General features: G+C 37.0%; 2 protein-coding genes across 2 annotated transcripts in view; one reads left to right on the top strand and one right to left on the bottom strand.

Moving 5' to 3' along the window:
* Positions 1-1,684, top strand: part of LOC106001609 (vomeronasal type-2 receptor 116-like) — a 60,479-nt gene extending 58,795 nt beyond the window's left edge. Inside the window, exon 10 of the mRNA XM_013036656.1 lies at positions 745-1,684. Coding sequence (XP_012892110.1) covers positions 745-1,684 — 940 coding nt within the window. The remainder of the gene's footprint in view (positions 1-744) is intronic.
* Positions 1,685-10,032: 8,348 nt separating this feature from the next.
* Positions 10,033-20,963, bottom strand: part of LOC106001608 (vomeronasal type-2 receptor 116-like) — a 50,681-nt gene continuing 39,750 nt past the window's right edge. Inside the window, 2 exon segments of the mRNA XM_013036655.1 lie at positions 10,033-10,149; positions 13,901-14,072. Of these exon segments, the coding sequence (XP_012892109.1) occupies positions 10,033-10,149; positions 13,901-14,072 (289 nt within the window).

The following is a 20,963-nucleotide window of genomic DNA, read 5'->3' as shown; positions in this document are numbered from 1 at the left end:
ACATGTGATAGTCACTGAAGGAAGAAAAGGTTGAATAAAAAAACCCAAATGAAGAAAAACATGGAACTGAGATACAGTTTAGGAAAGAACATATACTTTTATTTTTATACGTTTTTTATTCTAAAAATATTGTACAGATGGGTTATAGTTACGTGAGTAAGGTAATGAGTACATTTCCTCTCTAGCATTGTTGACTCGTCCTTTGCTTTTCCCCTATCATCCCTTCCTTCCTACCTCCCCAACTACTCCTGCTACACCCATCCCCCCAGCAGAAGTTGTAAAGTTCATTTTCAGCATAGTGCCTTGTACATCTCATTGTTACAATGGGTCTACCGGTATCCGTATTTAAGCATTTTGTTTTATCCTTTCCCCTCTCCAAATCAGAAAAGTGTATATACAAGTTGCAGGGCACTGGAATCAAATACATACAGACAAGAATTATACCATGGGGCAGGAACATACAAAAGAAACAAAAAAATCACATAGTATATTAAAGTACATTAAAAACAATAGCAAGCAAGAAAAAAACCCACTTGTATCCCTGTCTTGGGGTTCATTTCGCTTAACATCATGTTAGTTGGTCATATGTACATAAGTTTTGACCTTTTCTGCTTGTATTAGACATATTCTAGTTATTGCTAATAATTGTATGATAGTAAATGCTGACATTTCATAATTACCATAAGTGAAAATTTTCCTAAATTGTGTGAAGAAAAAGAAATTCATAACTAGAACTTACCATAGTGTGCACTTCTCAATAGATAAGGAGCATTGTGTGAGGTGTGAAGATCATCAATATGCCAACACACAGAGAAATCAGTGCCTCCTGAGAGCTGCAAGTTTCCTGGCTTTTGGAGATCCCTTGGGCATGGCTCTGGCCTGCATAGCTCTTTGCTTCTCTATGCTAACTGTTGTTGTTCTTGGAGTGTTTGTCAAACACAAAGACAGTGCCATTGTCAAGACCAATAACCGGGCTCTCAGCTACAACTTGCTCATCTCTCTCATCTTCTGTTTCCTTTGTTCTTTGCTCTTTCTTGGAAGACCAAACAGAGTCACATGCATCCTACAGCAGATCACATTTGGGCTTGTGTTCACTGTGGCTGTTTCCACAGTATTGGCCAAAACAGTGACTGTGGTTCTGGCCTTCAAGGCCACTTCCCCAGGGAGAAGGATGAGGTGGCTGCTGGTATCAGGGGCTCCTAACTTCATCATCCCCATCTGCACACTCATCCAGGCGACTCTCTGTGGACTCTGGTTGGGAACTTCTCCTCCCTTCGTTGAAACTGATGAACACTCTGAACATGGCCAAGTCATCATCCTGTGCAACAAGGGCTCTCTCACTGCCTTCTACTGTGTCCTGGGATACCTGGGACTCCTGGCTTTTGCCAGCTTCACTGTAGCTTTTCTGGCCAGGAACCTGCCTGACACCTTCAATGAAGCCAAGTTCCTGACCTTCAGCATGCTGGTGTTCTGCAGTGTGTGGCTCACCTTTCTGCCTGTCTACCACAGTGCCAAGGGGAAGGTCATGGTGGCTGTGGAGGTCTTCTCCATCTTGGCCTCTGGTGTAGGGCTCCTAGGCTGCATTTTTGCTCCAAAGTGCTACATCATCTTAGTAATGCCAAACAAAAATTCTCTCCATGGTTTCAGGGATGAAAAACATGGTAGAAGAAACAAGCATTCTTAAGAGTAAACTCATTTTTTTTATTAGTATACAGAAGTTCTGATTTAAATCCACAGTAAATTTCCCTTCCTGTAATAAACATTATGGATTTTTTAATTTCAATGTGTTAGGACCTATTGTGTGTTTTTGTAGTATTTGTACTCACAAGTGGTGTTGATCACTATTCAAATTGGAATATATATATATATATATATATATATATATATATATATATATATATATATATATATATATATATATATATATATACTTGGATCCAGTTGTGGGGACTGAACTCTGGGCCTGGTCACAGTCCCTCAGGCTTGTGCTCTACCACTTGAGCCACAGTACCACTTTCTTCTTTGTCTTTTTGCATATATGGTGCTGAGGAATCGAACCCAGGGCCTCATGCATGCAAGGCAAGAGCTTTACCACTGAGCCACCTTCCCAGCCCTCTTTTCATATTTTTATTCTTCCAATTTAATCAGGGCTTTATTCTATCATCTCCTCTTCTTAGTGTCTTCTCTGTTGTCTTTCAATCACTTTTCCAAATTTTTAAGTATATTAACTTCCTCTTGCACACCACAATTTTGTAAAGTCCTCTAATTTATATTATTAATGTTTTCCTCTTCACAAATTTTCATCTTTTAATATCATCCTTGGAGAATGTTTGGTTCAATACTTGTACATTTCTACTCACACATTCACTTTTTGCAATAATTCTGAAGATCTTTTTTGAGACCTTTCTCTATGTCTGTCTCTTTCTCTTTGTCTCTCTCTATCTCCTCTTCTTCTCTCTTGCACTACTCCCCTCAGATAACTTTAAAAATGACTGTACACATTAGAAAAATATGCTTATTTTTAAGATTACAATGTATCAGATTTTTTTACTGTTAATATGAAAATGTCTAATGCATGATAATTTATTCCTCCATGCCTAGATATACTTTTTAAATTTATTGTTGTTGAATTAATCTTTATTACTTTGATACATAAAATTGTGAATATTAAAGTATCTAATATCATTTGGTATAATGTTTTCACTTCTTACAATCTGTTGATACATCAACATTTTATCTGTCACTTTTCAAACTCTTAATTTGATCAGGAAAGCACTAGTTTGATGTACTAGCTTCTATCTATTTTCACATGTTTACATATTTAAGGCATATTTAAGGTATATGGGCTACAACTTACTTTACAGTTCATAACGTGTTTCTTCTGATATTAATTAAAGTTATTTATGCATGCTTCAATTCATGGCTTAAACTGCCCCTTGCCTTTATCACTCAATACCGCTTCCCCAGTTGAACTTCTATTTCTACATTTTTGTTATTTAATTGCAAAGAAGAGTCTCATTGACTTTACTGCCCAGGCTGACTTCGAAACTCTTCTCACATTTACATTTCTAATAAAGATATAACTATGTAATTGACTATGGTTTTCTATTATGTGTATTTTAGTTGAAAGCATAACATGGCATTGCAAAATATGCTATGTGCATATTCTTTTGTTGAGGACATGCTTTTTAATTTTTAATATATATTGTATTTTAAAGATACTGTACAGAGGGGTTACAGTTACATGAGCAAGGTAATGAGTCCATTTCCTATTGAGTATTGTTACACCCTCCTTCGTATTTCTCCTACCATCCCTTTGTTTCCTCATCCCCAACTCCTCCCTCCCCCCCCAAAGTTGTAAAGTTTTTTTCAACATATTGCCTTATACATTTCATTGTTACAATGGGTCATCCAGTATCCTTATTTCAGCATTTTTCTATGTCCCTTCCCCTCCACAAATTAGAAAAAAAATGTTTATACAAGATGCAAGGCACCAGAATCAAATACAGTGACCACAGGGGTTGTACATAGGGGAGAATTACAAAAGAAACCAAAATCACATAGCACATTAAGAACAGCGACAAAGATAAAACCTGGTGTCCCTAAAGCAGAAGAGGTAAAAAGCTATTACATATGACTATATAACCTGATGCTAAGAGGACATGCTTTTTAACAAATGAAAATGTAATAAATTTCCAACATGCTTACCATGTTAATCAAGATATAATCATAATATTCTTCAGTTTCTATGGAGTTTTTGTCTTCTTTGTTTTTTATTGTGAAAATACTGTACAGAGGGTTTACTGTAACATGAACAAGGTAATGAGCACATTTTTTTATCAAGCATTGTTGCCTCCTCCTTTGTTTTCCCCTACCATCACTTCCCACCCACTTGCAAAACTACACTCCCCCTCCCAGCCTTAATTGTTAAGTTCATTGTTTAACAGTGTCTTGTACATCTCATTGTTACAATGGATCAACCTATATCCCTATTTAAACTTTTTCTTTGTTCCCTACCCTCCCCAAAGTATACCAACATCAAATACAGTGAAGAGAGGAGTTATACCTTGGAGGAGGGACATACAAAGCAATAAAAAAATCATATGGTACGTTTTAAATATGTTAGAAACTATAGAAAGAAAAAACACTTATGTCCCTATCTTGGGGTTCATTTCACTTAATATCATCTTATATGGTCATAGATACTTAGTTGTTTACCTTTTCTGCTTGTCTCAGACATATACTAGTTATTACAAATAAGGGAAACCATAGGACCTATGTCTTCTTTATTTAGTTTATGAATTTCATTAATAGGTTTGAATTTACATTATTGAGTAAACTTTTGAATCCTATTGTGTGATGTGAAGTTGTAGGGATAACATATGATTTTAGTGTTTTTGCATAATAATTTGTATTCCTTGCTAATTTTTTCTTAGCTGGGATACCAGTAAACTTACACAACACTTGTTTTTTTTCTGTTAAATGAAGAAAGAAAAAGAATATACCTGTGGACGGAATGATGTGTTGAAGAAAGAGTAGATGGATAGCAGCCAAGGAGAAAGTTAATGGCACCTAAAAGATAGTTCTTGGATAAATAGAATGACAGAAGTAAGAAGAATGACAGAAGTAAGAAGAATGAAAGAAGAAAAATGTAGAAAAATGAAAGTTTTTTCTTTTGTATTACAAATTTTATTCATAGGAAGCAGAATAGATTTGGACCCAATCTTCCTGGTCTGTGTGTGTGTGTGTGTGTGTGTGTGTGTGTGTGTGTGTATGTGTTTGTGTATGCATTATGTGGTATTGGGAATAATATGGTGTATGTTTTACCTGACTTTTTGTTGCTTTCAATGGGTTTAAATATATTCTGCCAATTATTAGGGAGTTCCATACACATGAATGAAAATAAAATAATGGAGGCTATGAAGATCAGTTAAATTTTTAAAGGAAATAGAAAAGTAATTGGCAAAGGCTCATTCGGTCAAAAGATGTTAGGTGCCCATATAAAACTAACATAATCTAGCTTACCTATATGGACAAGTTGAAATTCAAAATAATACAAAACATAAAATTTAAAAATCAATCTAATTCGAGTTGGAAAAATACCATCTCTCTTCTCTTTTTGGAGCAAACTTTTTTTATTGTCAAGGTGATGTACAGGGGGTTACAGTTACATAGTGAGGAAATAAGTATGTTTCTTGTCAAATGTGTTACCCTTTCCCTCATTTTTCTCCTTCTCCTGCTTTCCCTCTCCCCTTTGCATTGGTCCCTCCCTTGTCCTTTGTCTCATAATTCTGTTGTTCCCTTCCATAACTCAAATATATGTATATATAATACCAGAGTACCAAAATTAAATACAGAGAAAACAGTGCATATTCCATAGGGAGAAGAACATACAAAAGAAACAAAAAATTACATAATACATTAAAAAACAACAACAAAGAAAAACCTCTTGTGTCCATGTCTTAGAGTTCATTTAGCATAGCATCAACTTATATGGTCATAGGTACACAGCTATTGAACTATTCTGCTAATCTTCTGAGATTATCCTAGTTGTATACTAATTATTACAAATAAGGGAAACCAATTTTAAGGTAAACAATTTTTAATCCATTAAAATAAAAGCAACAAAATATTAACTCAAGGTACATATCAATATGCCTTTAAATGTTGCCTCCACAAAAACAAAGAGGTAGGATTCAAAAGAAAAGATCTGTGAATGACCTCTTCCATGAAAATAAAGCTTTGGAGTAAAAGAAATTTGATAATAATGAGAAAGTAGAAAGACATACTGTGTTCAGAGATTGCTACTATTAAAATTGTGAAAGTGACTATATTCCCAAAAGCACACTATAGATTCCATGTGCATTTTTGGGGAGGAATAGAAAAATTAATACTAAGCCGAAGCCAGTGGTGAACTCTGATAATCCTCGAATAAGAATAAGAAGTCTTGGAATCTAGGCTGGGAATAAAATGTTTATGGCATTTCTTACCTAGGTGGGGTGGCAGATGTCGGTCATCCCAGCTCTGTAAGAGGTGGAAATTGAGGAAATGAGAGTTACAGGGCAGTCTATGCAGATGTTAGTCACAACAGTGGTGCATGCCTATAATCACAGCTATGATAGGAATGTAATAAAGGATTGAAGTCCATTTGTTGGCACTGCTAAGAAGTGAAAACTTATCACAAAAATACACAAAGTGAGCTGGGTGTTGGTGACTCATGCCTGTAAGTCTAGTTACTCAGGAAGCTGAAATCAGAGCATTACCTTGTCACCACCAGCCCAGACAGGTCAGACCTTGAGCTTCTTATATCGATTTAATTACCAAGAAGCTGCAAATGAAGCTATGGGTCAAAGTGGTAGATCATTAGCATTGAGCACAAAAAAAACAAGAACAATACTCAGGTCCTTGTTCCCAAGAAAAGCACCACTAAAATAAAACCAAATCAAAACAAACACAAAACTCCCCAAAGACAAAAACACAGAGCAGAAGAAACAAAGCAGGATTGCAATAGATTTATATAACCTTAATCTGTGTGTGTGTGTGTGTGTGTGTGTGTGTGTGTGTGTGTGTTTTGCGTCTGGTCATGGGGCCTGAACTCTGGGCCTGGGCGCTGTCCCTCAGCTCTTCAGCTCAAGGCTAGTGCTCTACCACTTGAGCCACAGCGCCACATCCGGCTTTTTCTTTTTTTTTGCTTATGTGGTGCTGAGGAATCGAACCCAGGGCCTCTGGAATGCAAGACATGCGCTCTACCACTGAGCCAACTTCCCAGCCCCATAACCTTAATCTTCACTGTGGGAATCCTCCAGTAAAATAGCCAGTCTCACACATGACTTACAGCAGAAGTGCTAAGAAATTGACAGCAGGTTCATATTCAACATAGTGTCTTGTACATCTCATTGTTACAATGGGTCAACCTGTATCCTTATTTCAGCATTTTGTTATTTCCCTTCCCCTCCCCAAATTAGAAAATTCTATATACAAGATGTAGGGAACCGACATCAAATACAGTGAATCCTAGCGCTGGTGGCTCACCCCTATAATTCTATCAATGCAGGAAGGTGAGATCTGAGCATCCCGGTTCAATGCCAGCCCAGGCAGGAAAGTCTGTGAGACTCTTATCTCCAATAAACCACTCAGAATACTGAAGTGGTGCTGTGGCTCAAGCAGTAGAGTGCAACCTTGAGCTGAAGAGCTGAGGGGCAGTGCCCAGGCCCAGAGTTCAAGCCCTGACCAAAGAAAAAACCAAAAAAAAAAAAAAACCAGCGAAAACAGGGATTATAAGGGAGGTAGGGGTGCACAGGGGGGGGGGAACATACAAAGAAACAAAAATATCACATAGTACATTATAAGTACATTAACTTGTGGGGGGAAGGAGGAGTTGGTGAGGTGGAGAGGGAAGGGATGGTAGGGGTAAAACAAAGGAGGTGATAACAATGCTCAAAAGGAAATGTACTTATTACCTTACTCATGTAACTGTAACCCCTCTGTACAGAATGTTTCAATAAAAAAATCAAAAAAGAAAATGACAGCAGAAAGCAAAATAGTCTGAAACCATCAATAGCCTCAGAGCATATTTCAGATAGGGTAAATAAGATGCCCATGGCAGTTGTTGCATCTTCTGAACTCCTAGAGAGGAACAAGCTTCAGTACACCCCATAGAAAGACTTTACCTTAGCAGAGAAAGAATGAACATACCTACATAAGAGCTGAAAGAGAAACAAAGGTGAGAGACCTCTGGTGGGCAGAATATTGGGGCCACCTAGATCCCTAAGCTTTTTATTTAGCTTTGGGGGGAATCAGAGCTAAGCAGCTTCCAAGGAGGAAAATGTTGGTCAAGAGCAAAATAAACTGTGAATTGACATTGACTTGGATGAAGGGAAAGCCACAAATTTGGTAAGAACTATGTTACACTGGAGGTGGGGCGCTAAGGGCTCAGACCTCTAAAACTTTCTTTGGAGATTGACTTGAGCTCCTTTGCTGGAAAATAAGAACTAATAGACTCAATTCTGGAATGAAATCTATCAAATGCTACCTGCTACATTAAAACTGTCACTCTTAGCAAATGGGACTGTGATATTTTAAAAAATAATCATAAACAAAATGTACACAGTTGCAGCAAAGTAGTCTACAAAACAGCAATCACCAGACTGAGGAAGAAGTCAGGGAAACCATTAAATTCCTAATGGTTCCCAACACAAACTATCTGAATTACCTAGGAATGAACATAACCAAGAAGTGAAACAGATCTAACAAGAAATCCAAAAAATATAACAGATAAAAGAAATGAAATATCTGCATTTGTCATGGATTGGATAAGGAATATATCATCCAAAATGATATATAGATGCAAAGCTATCCTTATAAAATTCCCAGACACTCTTCATAGAAAGAGGAACTTCACTCCTAAAATGCATATAGAAGCACACACAATAAAGCCCAAAGCCAAAGCCATCTTAAGCGAAAAGAGTAATTCAGGAGTGATTGCAATACCAGACTCCAAATTATACTGAAAAGCACTAGTAACAAAGTCAGCATGGCACTGGCCAAATTTCACACATGAAAACCAACAAAACAAATCCGATGAACTGAAGATGAATTTCACAAAGGAGCCTCCCCCCATTCACAAATATGCACACTCAAGGAATGTATCACTGAATTAAAACTCACAGAACTAGATATGTACAGGTAGGAGATGGAAAACAAGACTCTCTCTGTCTTTCTCTCTCTGTCTCTCTGTCTCTCTGTCTCTCTGTCTGCCTGTATTAATGTAACTTCAAAATGGGGAAAGGACATTGTTAAATTAATTTAATTTTTATTATATTAAATAAATATACAAGGGTGTTTCAATTTAAATCATCCAATTATGTACATCTTGATCAGGTCACCTCTGACACTTAGCTGTCAGGAAGAATGAAATTATGTCATATGCAGGAAAATGAATGGCACAGGGTTTTCTTAATATTGGATAGATAGACCTAAATATACACATAAGTACATACTGTGCACACACACAACTTCATTATAATCATGGCACCATTTAAAAGCGATATGGGGAAGGGAGAAAAAACTAGAATTGTTAAGGGTGAACAACATCAAACTACTTTATATTTGTTTATGAACATGGGATAACTCAGTGAAAGCTGAGTGGGTAGGGGAGATGAGGAAAGAGAAAATGTATGAGTCTATTGAAAGTATAATGACATTTTCATCTTGAGGCCACTTTGGGCAATTATTGTACCTTAAAATGAATGGTGTGAGTGTAACTGAGTTGTTGTCACTGGGAGGCAATGGATAGATGAAGGTGAGTGAATGTAGATGCTGAAGGTGGCTTACCAAGATTAAAATATTAATACTTATGCTGGAAAAAAAAGAAAACTGTTGAAAAGAAAACTGTTGCTTTCAGAAGGGAGAAAACAGATGAGTGTTATGGAGAGTGTGAGTCAGATTAGGACAAATTCACACAGGCTGATGCCCCAAAATAATACCCTCTTATCAAACGAATATAAACCACTAAATGCCTAAAAACAATCTTACAAATGAAATAATAATTTTAGTGACATGGAAATTCATCAGAACCTGTTTTGCTTACAACTACAAGAATTTGCTGAGGCATATTAATTTACATAAAAATTGAGCAGAAAGCACAAAAAGTTTCTGTGCATTCCACATTCCTCACTTTGGCCCTGTTTCTAACAACAGGTGGTTAGAATGGCTTGTGCATATTAATTTGTTATTGTGATGTTTTGTGGCTACTATAGACAGCACATGTGTGAAGTGTCCCTGGGTTTTATCTGGGAAACCATGTCATCCTGTGACTTTGGATGAAGTCAATGTGGTCTTGCTGTGATGATTTCACTTGTACCTGGACATTACATTATAATATAATCTAACTGCAACCCCCAAATGGCCTTCACACAAGTGCTTTCTTGACACAGGTTTGAGACTAAATCTTAGGCCTCACTATCTGTGGGCCTAGATGAAATCATAGCACCTGGGCTGGAGAGGAGGATCTAGAAGCGTATTTTCCAACCTCTATTTCTTTCCTGGATTCAGGGCCTCTAATGAAGAGCCCAAGGGCTGAAGGTTTTCCACATTGCTATAGGGGACTCCAGGAAACTGTGATGAGAGGAGCTGGGTTAGAGTGGCCATCTGTATCAAGAAAAAGACACGTATGCACAAACACATGAAGTTCCACTTCCCACCATGATGCCAGCTCATCAGCAACTGCTGTAATGTTCTATTTGATTTTCACACTCTTTCATCTTGAACTTCCCTTTCTTCTCAGTTCCTTATCCAGTGCTAGTATGAGAATCCATTGTTTCCATTTCTTGTTAACCCCCACCCTCAGTCTGGAAACTGCATGTATCTCTGGCCTCCAGCTACATCAGCAAAGTCTGGTCCACCTGCTCCTGACCATATCTATTGATTTACCCCATCACCTAATTATCTTTAATGTTCAGCAGCTGTAGAAAAGTTCTTCTCCTAAGGGCTTAAATGGCTCCAGGATCTTTGATGATCACCAACTGCAGAAAAATACGCTTGCTTGCTTGCCAAACCACCACCTGAGGTTTCCACACTTTTCAGATTCTCTGTCTGGTAAATGGACTCAGAGATTGTGGTTCCTTTGGGCAGCAGTCACACATGGTGGTTTCTCAATTCTGACCAGGAAATGACCACATCCCTCACTTTGGTAGATGGGTATTCCCCACCTGAAATCTATGGAATATTTTTAAATGCTGGGTGAAACATTTTGAAGAATTCAGCAACTCTGACAAGTGAAGTCTAGTTATAAAACACCTTACAAGGTGTTTTATAAGGTCACAATTCCAATATTTTGTCCCCAAATGGCATTGGAAATTACAACTCTACACATAATGATTCTAGGGAGATAGAGAAGCTGCACTTGTTACTTGAGTAAGAGTTATAATTTTCCATGTATTACTTGTATTGAGCAGAAATACACTGTTTCCTAATAGAGTACCTGGAAATTGGGAAATATTATTTTCTTTATTTCAGATAAGTCAAACTTTATTTAAAACTACATTTTAAATTTAATGTTACCAAATATCCCTTTAGCACACTGTAATTCTTAAAAAATACTAAATGCTAAATGTGTCACCATAGAAGATTCCTTTCTTGGAGTCCTTCAAGCAACTTCTGGCTTGAAGGAGACATCTATTCGATGATCCAGGCAGTTTACCTACGGGTGCAAAGTTTCCACCTAAGGACATGCAAAGGAGAACATGTGCTCATTAAATGGTTCCACACATGGGCCTTCTCTCTTTATGACCACTTTGCAGCCATTCTCCTGGATACAGTGGCCAGGAATTGCAGGATACCCTAAGTTATGAATGATCCCAGAAATTCAGCAGATAAAACTTAAGAGAAATGACTGCTTTACAGATAGCAAAACAATGAAACATTTTGTATAGGCAATCACTTCCTATTTAAAACTTCAAATAGCTCAGTAAATAAGAACAAAATTTAACAAATGGGATTACATCAAACTTAAAAGCCTTTGGCAAAACAAAGTAAAGTGTTATTGGACTGAATAGATGGCTGGCACAATTTGCCAACTAAGCATCTTGCAAATAATTCATAACTAGAATATACAGGAAGTTCAGAAAACTAAACTCCTAAAGCACCAAAAACCAATGAACAAATTCACAAACAAACTTAAAGACACATTTCAAAACCAGAAGTATGAATGGCTAATAAAGGAAATGCAAAACCAAATAATGCTTACCTTACTCTCACTCCAGTGACAATGTCTATCATGAAGAAGTCAAATAAGGAATGTAGGTAGGAATGTAGGGAAATGGGACACTTACACACTATTCTTGGAAATGCAATTTCATGCAACCACCAAGAACAATAAGTATGTAGGTTCCTCAAGAAACTCTACATTTATTATGCATATCTAAGTATATCCTCTGCCCAGCTGACAAGTACTACTAAGAATGTTAAAAAAAGTGATAAATCTCATATATCATAATGAATATACAACTGTAAAAAATCAGTGGCAATCATATTAGAAAAGATTTTTCTTTTAATCCTGCATATTTAAAGTATACATATGATGTGTATTTTCTGACACCCAGTATATGATTGTGAACAAGTGTACCAAAATATGCATCCAACCCAACAGCCTTGTGAAGGGTATGTCGGCTGCCCTGAAGTAGCTCTGTTCAATGGGGTAACTGATGTCTCTGCATGGAATTCAGGTCTAACATATGTTGACAGCTTGAAAACATAGAGTTACTTTTGATATTGATTGAAGTTTGTGATAGAGAAATATTTTCTCAATCACATGTTTTCAACCCAATGCATCATGAAAACGTCTTGATCTATGTTAGCAACATAAATAATAATTGTCTGCCTGAAGGCAAAATTTCAGAATGCACAAGTGGAACTCAATTTTAGCACTGACCATGAGTTATAGACATTTAATTGCTTGTCTCAGCAACATCATTGCTTCCTCAGGCAATCATAAATTGCTGCATTTCTGGAATCCTCTGCACATGGAATTGTTATAGGAAGATGCCATTATCTACCACCTATGTTCTATGGTGGTTATAGACATTGTGTATGTGAATTGACACTTTTAGGATGATGCTCTCAGAACTTTAGTTGACATCTCACAGACATAGACTTTTTGTGGACATTTCACCATGCACAGGACATGGCATCCTTTGAAGCGATCCAGCTGCATCATCCCAAATAGCTTTCATGCAAACAGGTTATATATATATATATATATGTTTTTTATTGTGAAAATACTGTACAGAGGAGTTATGGTTACATGATCAAGGTAATGAATACATTTCTTATCCAGCATTGTTGCCTCCTCTTTTGTTTTTCCCTTACCATCCAGTACCTCCCATCCCCTCAACTACACCCCCCACCCGCTCATACCCCTACCCCAGCCTAAATTGTAAAGCTCATTTTTGGAAATAGCGTTTTGCACATCTCCTTGTTGCAATGGGTCAATCTGTATCCCTATTTAAATATCTTGTTTATAGCAGCATTATTTACCATAACTAAGCTATGGAACCAACTCATATGCCCCTCAGTAGATGAATGGATCAAGAAAATGTGATATATATATATATATATATATATATATATATATATATACACACAATGGAATTTTATGCCTCCGCCAGAAAGAATGATATTGCCCCATTTGTTAGGAAATGGAAAGACTTGGAGAAAATTATATTAAGTGAAGCAAGCCAGGCCTAAAGTTTCCCTTATTTGCAATAACTAGGAGATGTCTGGGACAAACAGAAAAGCTTAGATAAGATGATGTGAAGTGAAATGAACCCGAAGATAGGGACACAAGTGGATTTTTTTCTTTCTTACGATTGTTTCTAACATATTTATAAGGTACTATGTGATCCTTTTTTGTTGTTTGTATGTCCCTCCCCCATTGTATGACCCATGTTTTCACTGTATTTGATGTTGGTATAATCTGGGGAGAGAAAGAGAAAAACAAAATGTTTAAATAGGCAAACTGTTTCTTGACACAAATGTTGGGCAAAAAAGACTTACAAGATAACTCTATGTCTTGGGCCTCACTATCTGTGGTCTTAGATGAAATCATAACTCGTGTGGTGAAGAAGGCAAATCCACAAACATGCTTCCAACTCATGTTTTTCTCCTAGCTATTGAGCTCCAGGGCATAGTTTTACACAGTACTTCTGGGGACTCACAAGAAGCTTTGATGAAATGTTAGTTATACTGTAGATCTCTATCAATAAAAAGACACATAGACACAAATAAAAAGTCTATGCATATACATATGCATATATATGCTGTATATGATATTCATATATATATGACATGGGGCCTCACTTCCTGCCAGAATTTCAGCTTGGCAGAGGCTTCAGGGATGTACCTTATGCTTTTCACACTCCTTCTTCTCCAGCTTCCCCTCCTTGTCAGGTTCTTGGCTGACACTAGCTGCTTTTCTACTATGAAACACCGAGCACACATGGATGGAGATGTGATGATCACTGGGTTTTTCCCTCTCAACATTTTCGGGATAGATCACAGTAACAGTCATGATTCTAGTCAAGAAGAGCACAAGCTGTACTTCAGTAACTCATCATTTTATTCCCATTTATTGTTTGAATTTCAGGGCTGGTCGATGGCTGAGGAAACTCTAGGTGCACACATCAATGATCTGTCCCTCTACACTGATCTCCATCCCTGTTGCAACAGAAGTTCAGTTTCATTATTTTGTCTTACATCTACTCTTGAGTGATTTTCTGCCTGCTAATAGGAGAAGACTCTATTTCCTTCCCTGTAGCTTCTCCTTTCCAGGTCAGGAAGTTCTTCACTTTACTCCAGTATGCCTGTATCTCTGCTATTTCAGCTGTGATTGCAGAAAATGAAGTGATGTCATTACAATCAACCTGAGTCACTGGTATGAGATTTGTACTAAAAGGCTGCAGCTATATTTCCTGCCTCCTTGAGCAAGTAGTCAGAGAACCTTCCTTTAGTAACACTGATATTTTGAGAACATTAATAAAATTTCATAAGGTATGCTGATGGCTCATGCCTGTAAATTTAATTACTCATGATGCTGATATCTAGGGATCAAGGTTTCAAGCTAGCCCAGGCAGGAAAGCCTGTGAGGTTTTTTTTTACCTCCTATTAACGAGCCAAAAGCAGGAAGGGAAAATGTGGTTCAAGTGACATTGTGTCCAGGCACTGATTTCATGTCCTAGGACTCTCTCTCTCTCTCTCTTGCGCTCTCACTCTCTCCCTCTCTCTCTCACTCTCTCTCACACACACACACACACACACACACACACACACACACACACACACACACCACATGCCCACTGTAGACAATTAGTACTCTTTCAAAATAAGCCTCGTGTCATTATTTTATGTAAGATATGCTGTACAACCCATGCCTTACCAGGCAGATTATCATTATAAATTTCACTAATTGCAGAATTTTATCTGCTCTTGGTGAGTTCTACTTTTCCTGTGTTCATTCATGTTCATGACTTTTGGTCTACAGCAGAGAATCTCACTAATAAGTGGCTATACAAAAATAAAAAAAAGAAAAGAAAAATGACTGTTCTGAACTTCAAAAAATTCTAGCAAACTATCTGATTACTATTGCAAGAGATAATGTCATTGTGTCCATCATTTCCACTTGTTTACAGTGCTGATGTGATAAGTAGACCCTGAGCCCACTATTGAGAGCAGTGTTCCCAGGATAGGAATTACTCTCTACTGTGCTATAGAAGATATATATTCTTATTTTATATGTCAATGGTGTGTTTGTCTTTCTTTTGTGCTAGTCTTGGGAACTTAGGGTCTGGGTTCTGTCCCTGAACTCTTTTGCTGAAGGCTAGTACTGTAGTCTTTGCACTCCAGCTCCACTTGTGCAATATTTTGGTACTTAAATGGAGGTAAGAATCTCACAAACATCCCTGACTAGCTACCTTCAAAACATGATCCTCAGATCTCAGCTGTTTGAGTACTTAAGATTACAGGCATGAGTCACTAGTTACAAGCTTAGCCTATTATTTTTAATCCTCACTATTTACCCATATTTATCTGATTTTCATTCTGTTAATTTCTGAAAATATATTTGAGTACTTTTGTTAGTGTGCTAATACAGCCATACTGAGTATTATGAATTCAGCCAATGGATGTGTCTTAGCTACCCACACAAATTATGTAAAGCCTGGTCTGGGTTAGTAACATTTTATGTATGCTATTGAATAGATAGAAATATTTATCTGCTAAGCTTTTTCTTGCAGATAAATAGAGCACTGCGATTAGACATCAGTAGATGAGAGATTTGACTCAAGTGTACACCCACTGATATTGCAGTGATGTTTACCAATTTTTATACAATATATGCTTGTGCCAAGCATACACTTCATATTGCAATTCCACACTGCAGGTCATGTACTTTGATTATATTCCAACACATTTTTATGACCATGTTTCATAACTTGTCACACAGCCTTTTTTCTCTCCCTTATTTCTAATTTCTTCTGCTTATTTTCAACTTCTCAAGTAACCAGGAACAAGCCACTGGTCATTCACTTGCTTTGAACTCTTGATTCGAATTTTCTCTCAAAGATGATACTCTACCACTTGAGCTTTTCATATCTGCTCCTATCTTTTTGTTGGTTAACTTGAGATAAATAGTTTCAGGGACTTTCTGCAGCCGGTTGCTTTGATGCAGGATCATGACTCTCAACTTCTGTTCAGTACAGATTGGATTACAGGCATAAGTGACTAGTTAAGTTATTTTTCATTTTTTGAAGACTCTCCAGGCTTTAATTTTTATATATATTCCCCAAAACTACAATTTCTGTCAGGGTTGATGGGTAACAGTGGTGTTGTGATTGTGGAAATCATTGAAAATTTCTTTAGGTACTGATTTCCATTCATATAATTTTTGAAGCAATTCATTGCATTTTTAACTGCTATTTAAGTTTTAGAATTGTTTTCCAGTATGCTATCAGTCCTTTGTGAGATAAATAGCTAGCAAGATGTTTAACTATTTGTTTGTCTATGTCACCATTTCTTTCATTGTGCTGAAGGTTTTCAATTGGATGCAATGACAGTTAGTTTGCATTTCCAGTGCTAGGTGTGGTATTTAGGGCCCTTCAAATGAGACAATTATGAGCTATTTAAGTTCTACTTAAGTCATTTCTGTAAGTATGGTTTCCTTCATTTTCTCTATTACTTGCAAAGCTCTATTAAGACTAATAAGGAAACAAGCTGAGGCTCAAAGTGGTACATTGATAGCCTTGTACAGAAGAGCTCAAGGGAAGCTTCCTGGCCCTGAGTTCAAGCCTCAAAACCGACAAAAAGAAAAGAATATTGTTTAAAAAGAATTGATTAATTTTTATTTTAAAAATATAGAGTCTAGTTTTAGTATTTCACTCATGGATACCCATTTTCACAATGCCATTCATTCATGCTTAGGCAATTTATTATTTGACAACTTCTCCAAGAATCAAATATCTGTAGTTGTTTCAATTACTTCTTGGCCTTATATTTTTTGATCTATGTGTCTATTTTTTGTTGTTTGTTTGTAGGTCGTGGGGTTTGAACCCTGGGCTTGGGCCCTGTTCCTGTGCTCTTAAGCTCAAGGCGAGCACTCTATGACTTGAGCTACAGAGCCACTTCCGGTTTTCTAGTGGTTTTTTGGAGATGAGAGTCTCACGGATTTTCCTGCCAGGGCTGGCTTTGAACCGGGATCCTCAGATCTTAGCCTCTGTGAGTAACCAGGATTACAGGCATGAGCCACTGGTGATCGGCCTGTGAGTCTATTTTTATCAGTGTTTTTTTTTTCTGCTATTATGGCACTTGTGTTTAAGAGAAAAACAGATATAGGGATATTTCACTATTACTCTGAAGCTACCTCTGGCTAATTGACGAATTCCTTTTTCATAAAATTTCATTTTGCCTTTTCTATTTCTGTGAAGAAACTGATAGCCATTTTGATGGACCCTGAATTGAATCTGTAGATGATTTTTCAATAATGTGGCTATTTTCACCATACTGATTTTGACATCCAGAATAATGGGAGGTATGTATTGATATGCATAATTTTGTTGTTTCTCCTTTGATGGGGAAACATCTTTATGTCATTCTTATCACTTTATTGTTTTTGTAGAACCTCCTTTTTGCTATATTTTGTTTGGGTTGTCTATTTCTCTTCTACTTGATTATTTCATCCCTTCTAATAACTTTGAGATAGTTTTTCTCATTTCTTGAGATGCAGCATGGGTTCCTTGGTATAGTGTCTGTACTCATGATTTAAGCAAAGGCTCTTATACCTTCATTTTATTGCCCTTTTTCTATATCTATAGTGTCTCATAATCTCTTTTCATTTTTTGTTCAAATGGTCAGTTTATTTCTTACAATTTCCCTTGAGAAACAGTTTATGTAATCAAGTATTAATTAGTTAATTAAATTGAATATTTTTAACTACATTAAATTATTCATTTATGGTTGAAAAATAATTAATTACATTTTCATGTTATGTGAATATTTTCAGTGTGTTCCTTGTTGATTTCTAGCTTTACTACAGCGTGATGGGCATGTGTTCTCAATATACTCTTAATACTTTTATTTATTTATATTTAATTAATTAATTAATTTATTTGTCAGTTGTGGGGCTTGAACTGTGGGCCTGGGTGCTGTCCCTGAAATCTTCATCTTAAGGCAAATGCTCTACCACTTAAGCCACAGTGCCACTTCCATTTTTCTAGTGGTTTATTGGAGATAAGAGTGTCACAGACTTTCCTGCCTGGGCTGCTATCCTCAGATCTCAGCCTCCTGAGTAGCTAGGATTACAGGCATGAGCCACTGGCGCCCAACCTAATAGTTTTAATATCTGACTGATTTCATGTCCTTTCATATATATCCCAGAGAACGCTCAGTAAGTTGATGAAAGTTGGTTTATCCAGAAGTTGAGTGAAAGTTTCTATAGTTGTATGTGAGGCTCAAGGGTGAATTTTAATTCTGATACTCCTCAGTTGATTTTATCTGGATGATCTTTAGAAAATCCTCAGCTATAATTGCATTGAGGACTATCTCATAGTCTACTTAAATAGAGTTAAATGCTTGGATAGTATGTTAATACACCACATTTACAATTGTTATGTCAAGTTATTGATTTGATCCCTACATCATTGCAGTACAAACTTGTCATCTTTGGTTGCTTTGATTAAAGTCTAGTAGATGGGATATGTTATGGATACTTCTGCTTTCCTTTGGCTTTCATTTGCATGAACTGCCTTATTCCATTCCTTTTTGTCCTTTCATGTATTGATTAGTGCTATTACAAAGATGATGTAGTTATATATGTAAGATAAAAGTACATTTTTGAACAATTCCCCTCTCTATTTTTTACTTCCATCCTCTGCCACGAGTTCTATAGTTTATTTTCAGCACAGTGTCTAATGTGTAGCACTCCTGCAATTAGTCACCCTTTGTTTCACCCTTTCTGTGGCCCCATGCCCTCCCAAAGACATAAGAACAAACAAATAAAAAGTAAACCAAAACACCAATAAAGAAGGAAAACCTTCTGTTTCCATTTCTTTTTTTTAAATTTTTTTGTTATAAAGACACTTTACAGAGGGTTACAGTTACATGAGCAAGGTAATGAGTACACTTCCTATTGAGCATTGTTACCCCCTCCATTGTTTTCCCCTTACAATCCCTTCCCTCACTACTTCCCCAGGGTTCCATTCATCTGTGGTGGAGCATCTGGGTTGTTTCCATATCCTAGCTATTGTGAACAGTGCTGTAATAAACATGGAGGTGCACATGTCCTTATATATTGGTTCCTCTTGTTCAGGGTAGATGCCTGGAAGTGGTATGACTGGGTTGTAAGGGAGGTCAATCTTTAGCTTTCTAAGGACCCTCCAGACTGCTTTTCAAAGTGGTTGTATAAGTGTACATTCCCACCAGCAGTGTAATAGGGTTCCTCTTTCTCCACATCCCCTCCAGCATTTGTTGTTGGCTGATTTTGGATGTGGGACATTCTGACTGGGGTAAGGTGGTATCTCAGGGTTGTCTTTATTTGCATTTCCTTCACCACCAGGGATGATGAACATTTCCTCATGTGTTTCTTTGCCATTTTTATTTCTTCATCTGAGAAGGCCCTCTTTAGTTCCCTTGCCCATTTAGTAATTGGTTTGTTAGGTTTGGGAGGGATTAGTTTCTTGAGTTTCCTGTATATACTGGATGTTAACCCCTTGTCTGATATATTGCTGGTAAATATTTTTTCCCAATTAGTTGGTTGTCTTTCTAGCTTGGTTGCAATAGATTTAGCTGTGCAGAAGCTTTTTTATTTTAAGGTAGTCCCATTTGTCGAGTCTCTCTCAATTTGTTGTGACCCTGGGACTCTGTTCAGGAAGTTCCTTCCTGTGCCTATAAGTTCAAGTGTCTCTCCTACTCTGTCCTGCAGTAGTTTCAGCGATTCAGATTTAATGTTAAGGTTTTTAATCTATTTTGAGTTGATGTTGGTGCATGGTGATAGGTTGGGGTCCACTTTTAGTTTTCTGCATGTGGCCACCCAGTTTTCCCAGCACCAGTGGTTGAAAAGGCTGTGTTTCTTCCATTGTATGTCTTTGGCTCCTTTGTCAAATATCAGCTGGCTGTACGCCTCTGGATTTATTTCTGGATCTTCTATTCTGTTCCATTGGTCTTCGGGTCTGTTTTTGTGCCAATACCATGCTATCTTTGTTATTATAACTCTGTAGTAGAGTTTGAAGTTCGGCATGTTGTTCCATATGAATTTTTTGACTGTTTTCTGTATTTCAGTGATGTACATCATTGGGATTTTAATAGGAATTGCATTGAATTTGTATATTAATTTTGGCAGTACTACCATCTTCACTATATTAAGTCTGCCTATCCAAGAACATGGGAGGTCTCTTCATTTCTTAGTGTCTTCTGCAATTTCTTTCTTTAACTTTTTATAGTTTTCATTAAATAGTTCTTTTACATCTTTGGTTAGGTTAATTCCTAAATATTTTATTTTTGGAGAGGTTATTATGAATGGGGTTGCTCCCTTTATTTCCCTCTCTTCTTGTACATTGTCAGTGTACAGGAAGGCGACTGATTTTTGTGGGTTTATTTTGTATCCTGCTACTTTGCCGAAGTGATTTATGATTTCTAAGAGTTTGGGGATGGAGTTTTTGGGATCGTGAGGTATAGTATCATGTCATCTGAAAAAAGGGATAGTTTAACTCTTTCTCTATGTGGATCCCTTTAATGTCTTTTTCTTGCCTTATTGCCCTGGCTAAGTGTTCCAGGACTATATTGAAGAGGAGTGGAGACACTGGGCATACTTGCCTTGTTCCTGATTTTAGGAGAATTGGTTGTAGCTTTTCCCCATTAAGTATAATATTGGCTATTGGTCTGTCATAAGTGGCTTTTATTGTTTTAAAAAATCTTCCTTC

This window comes from Dipodomys ordii, unplaced genomic scaffold, assembly GCF_000151885.1.
Source record: "Dipodomys ordii isolate 6190 unplaced genomic scaffold, Dord_2.0 Scaffold332, whole genome shotgun sequence".
Lineage (NCBI taxonomy): Eukaryota > Metazoa > Chordata > Mammalia > Rodentia > Heteromyidae > Dipodomys > Dipodomys ordii.
This window is presented reverse-complemented; position numbering and strand designations above follow the sequence as displayed.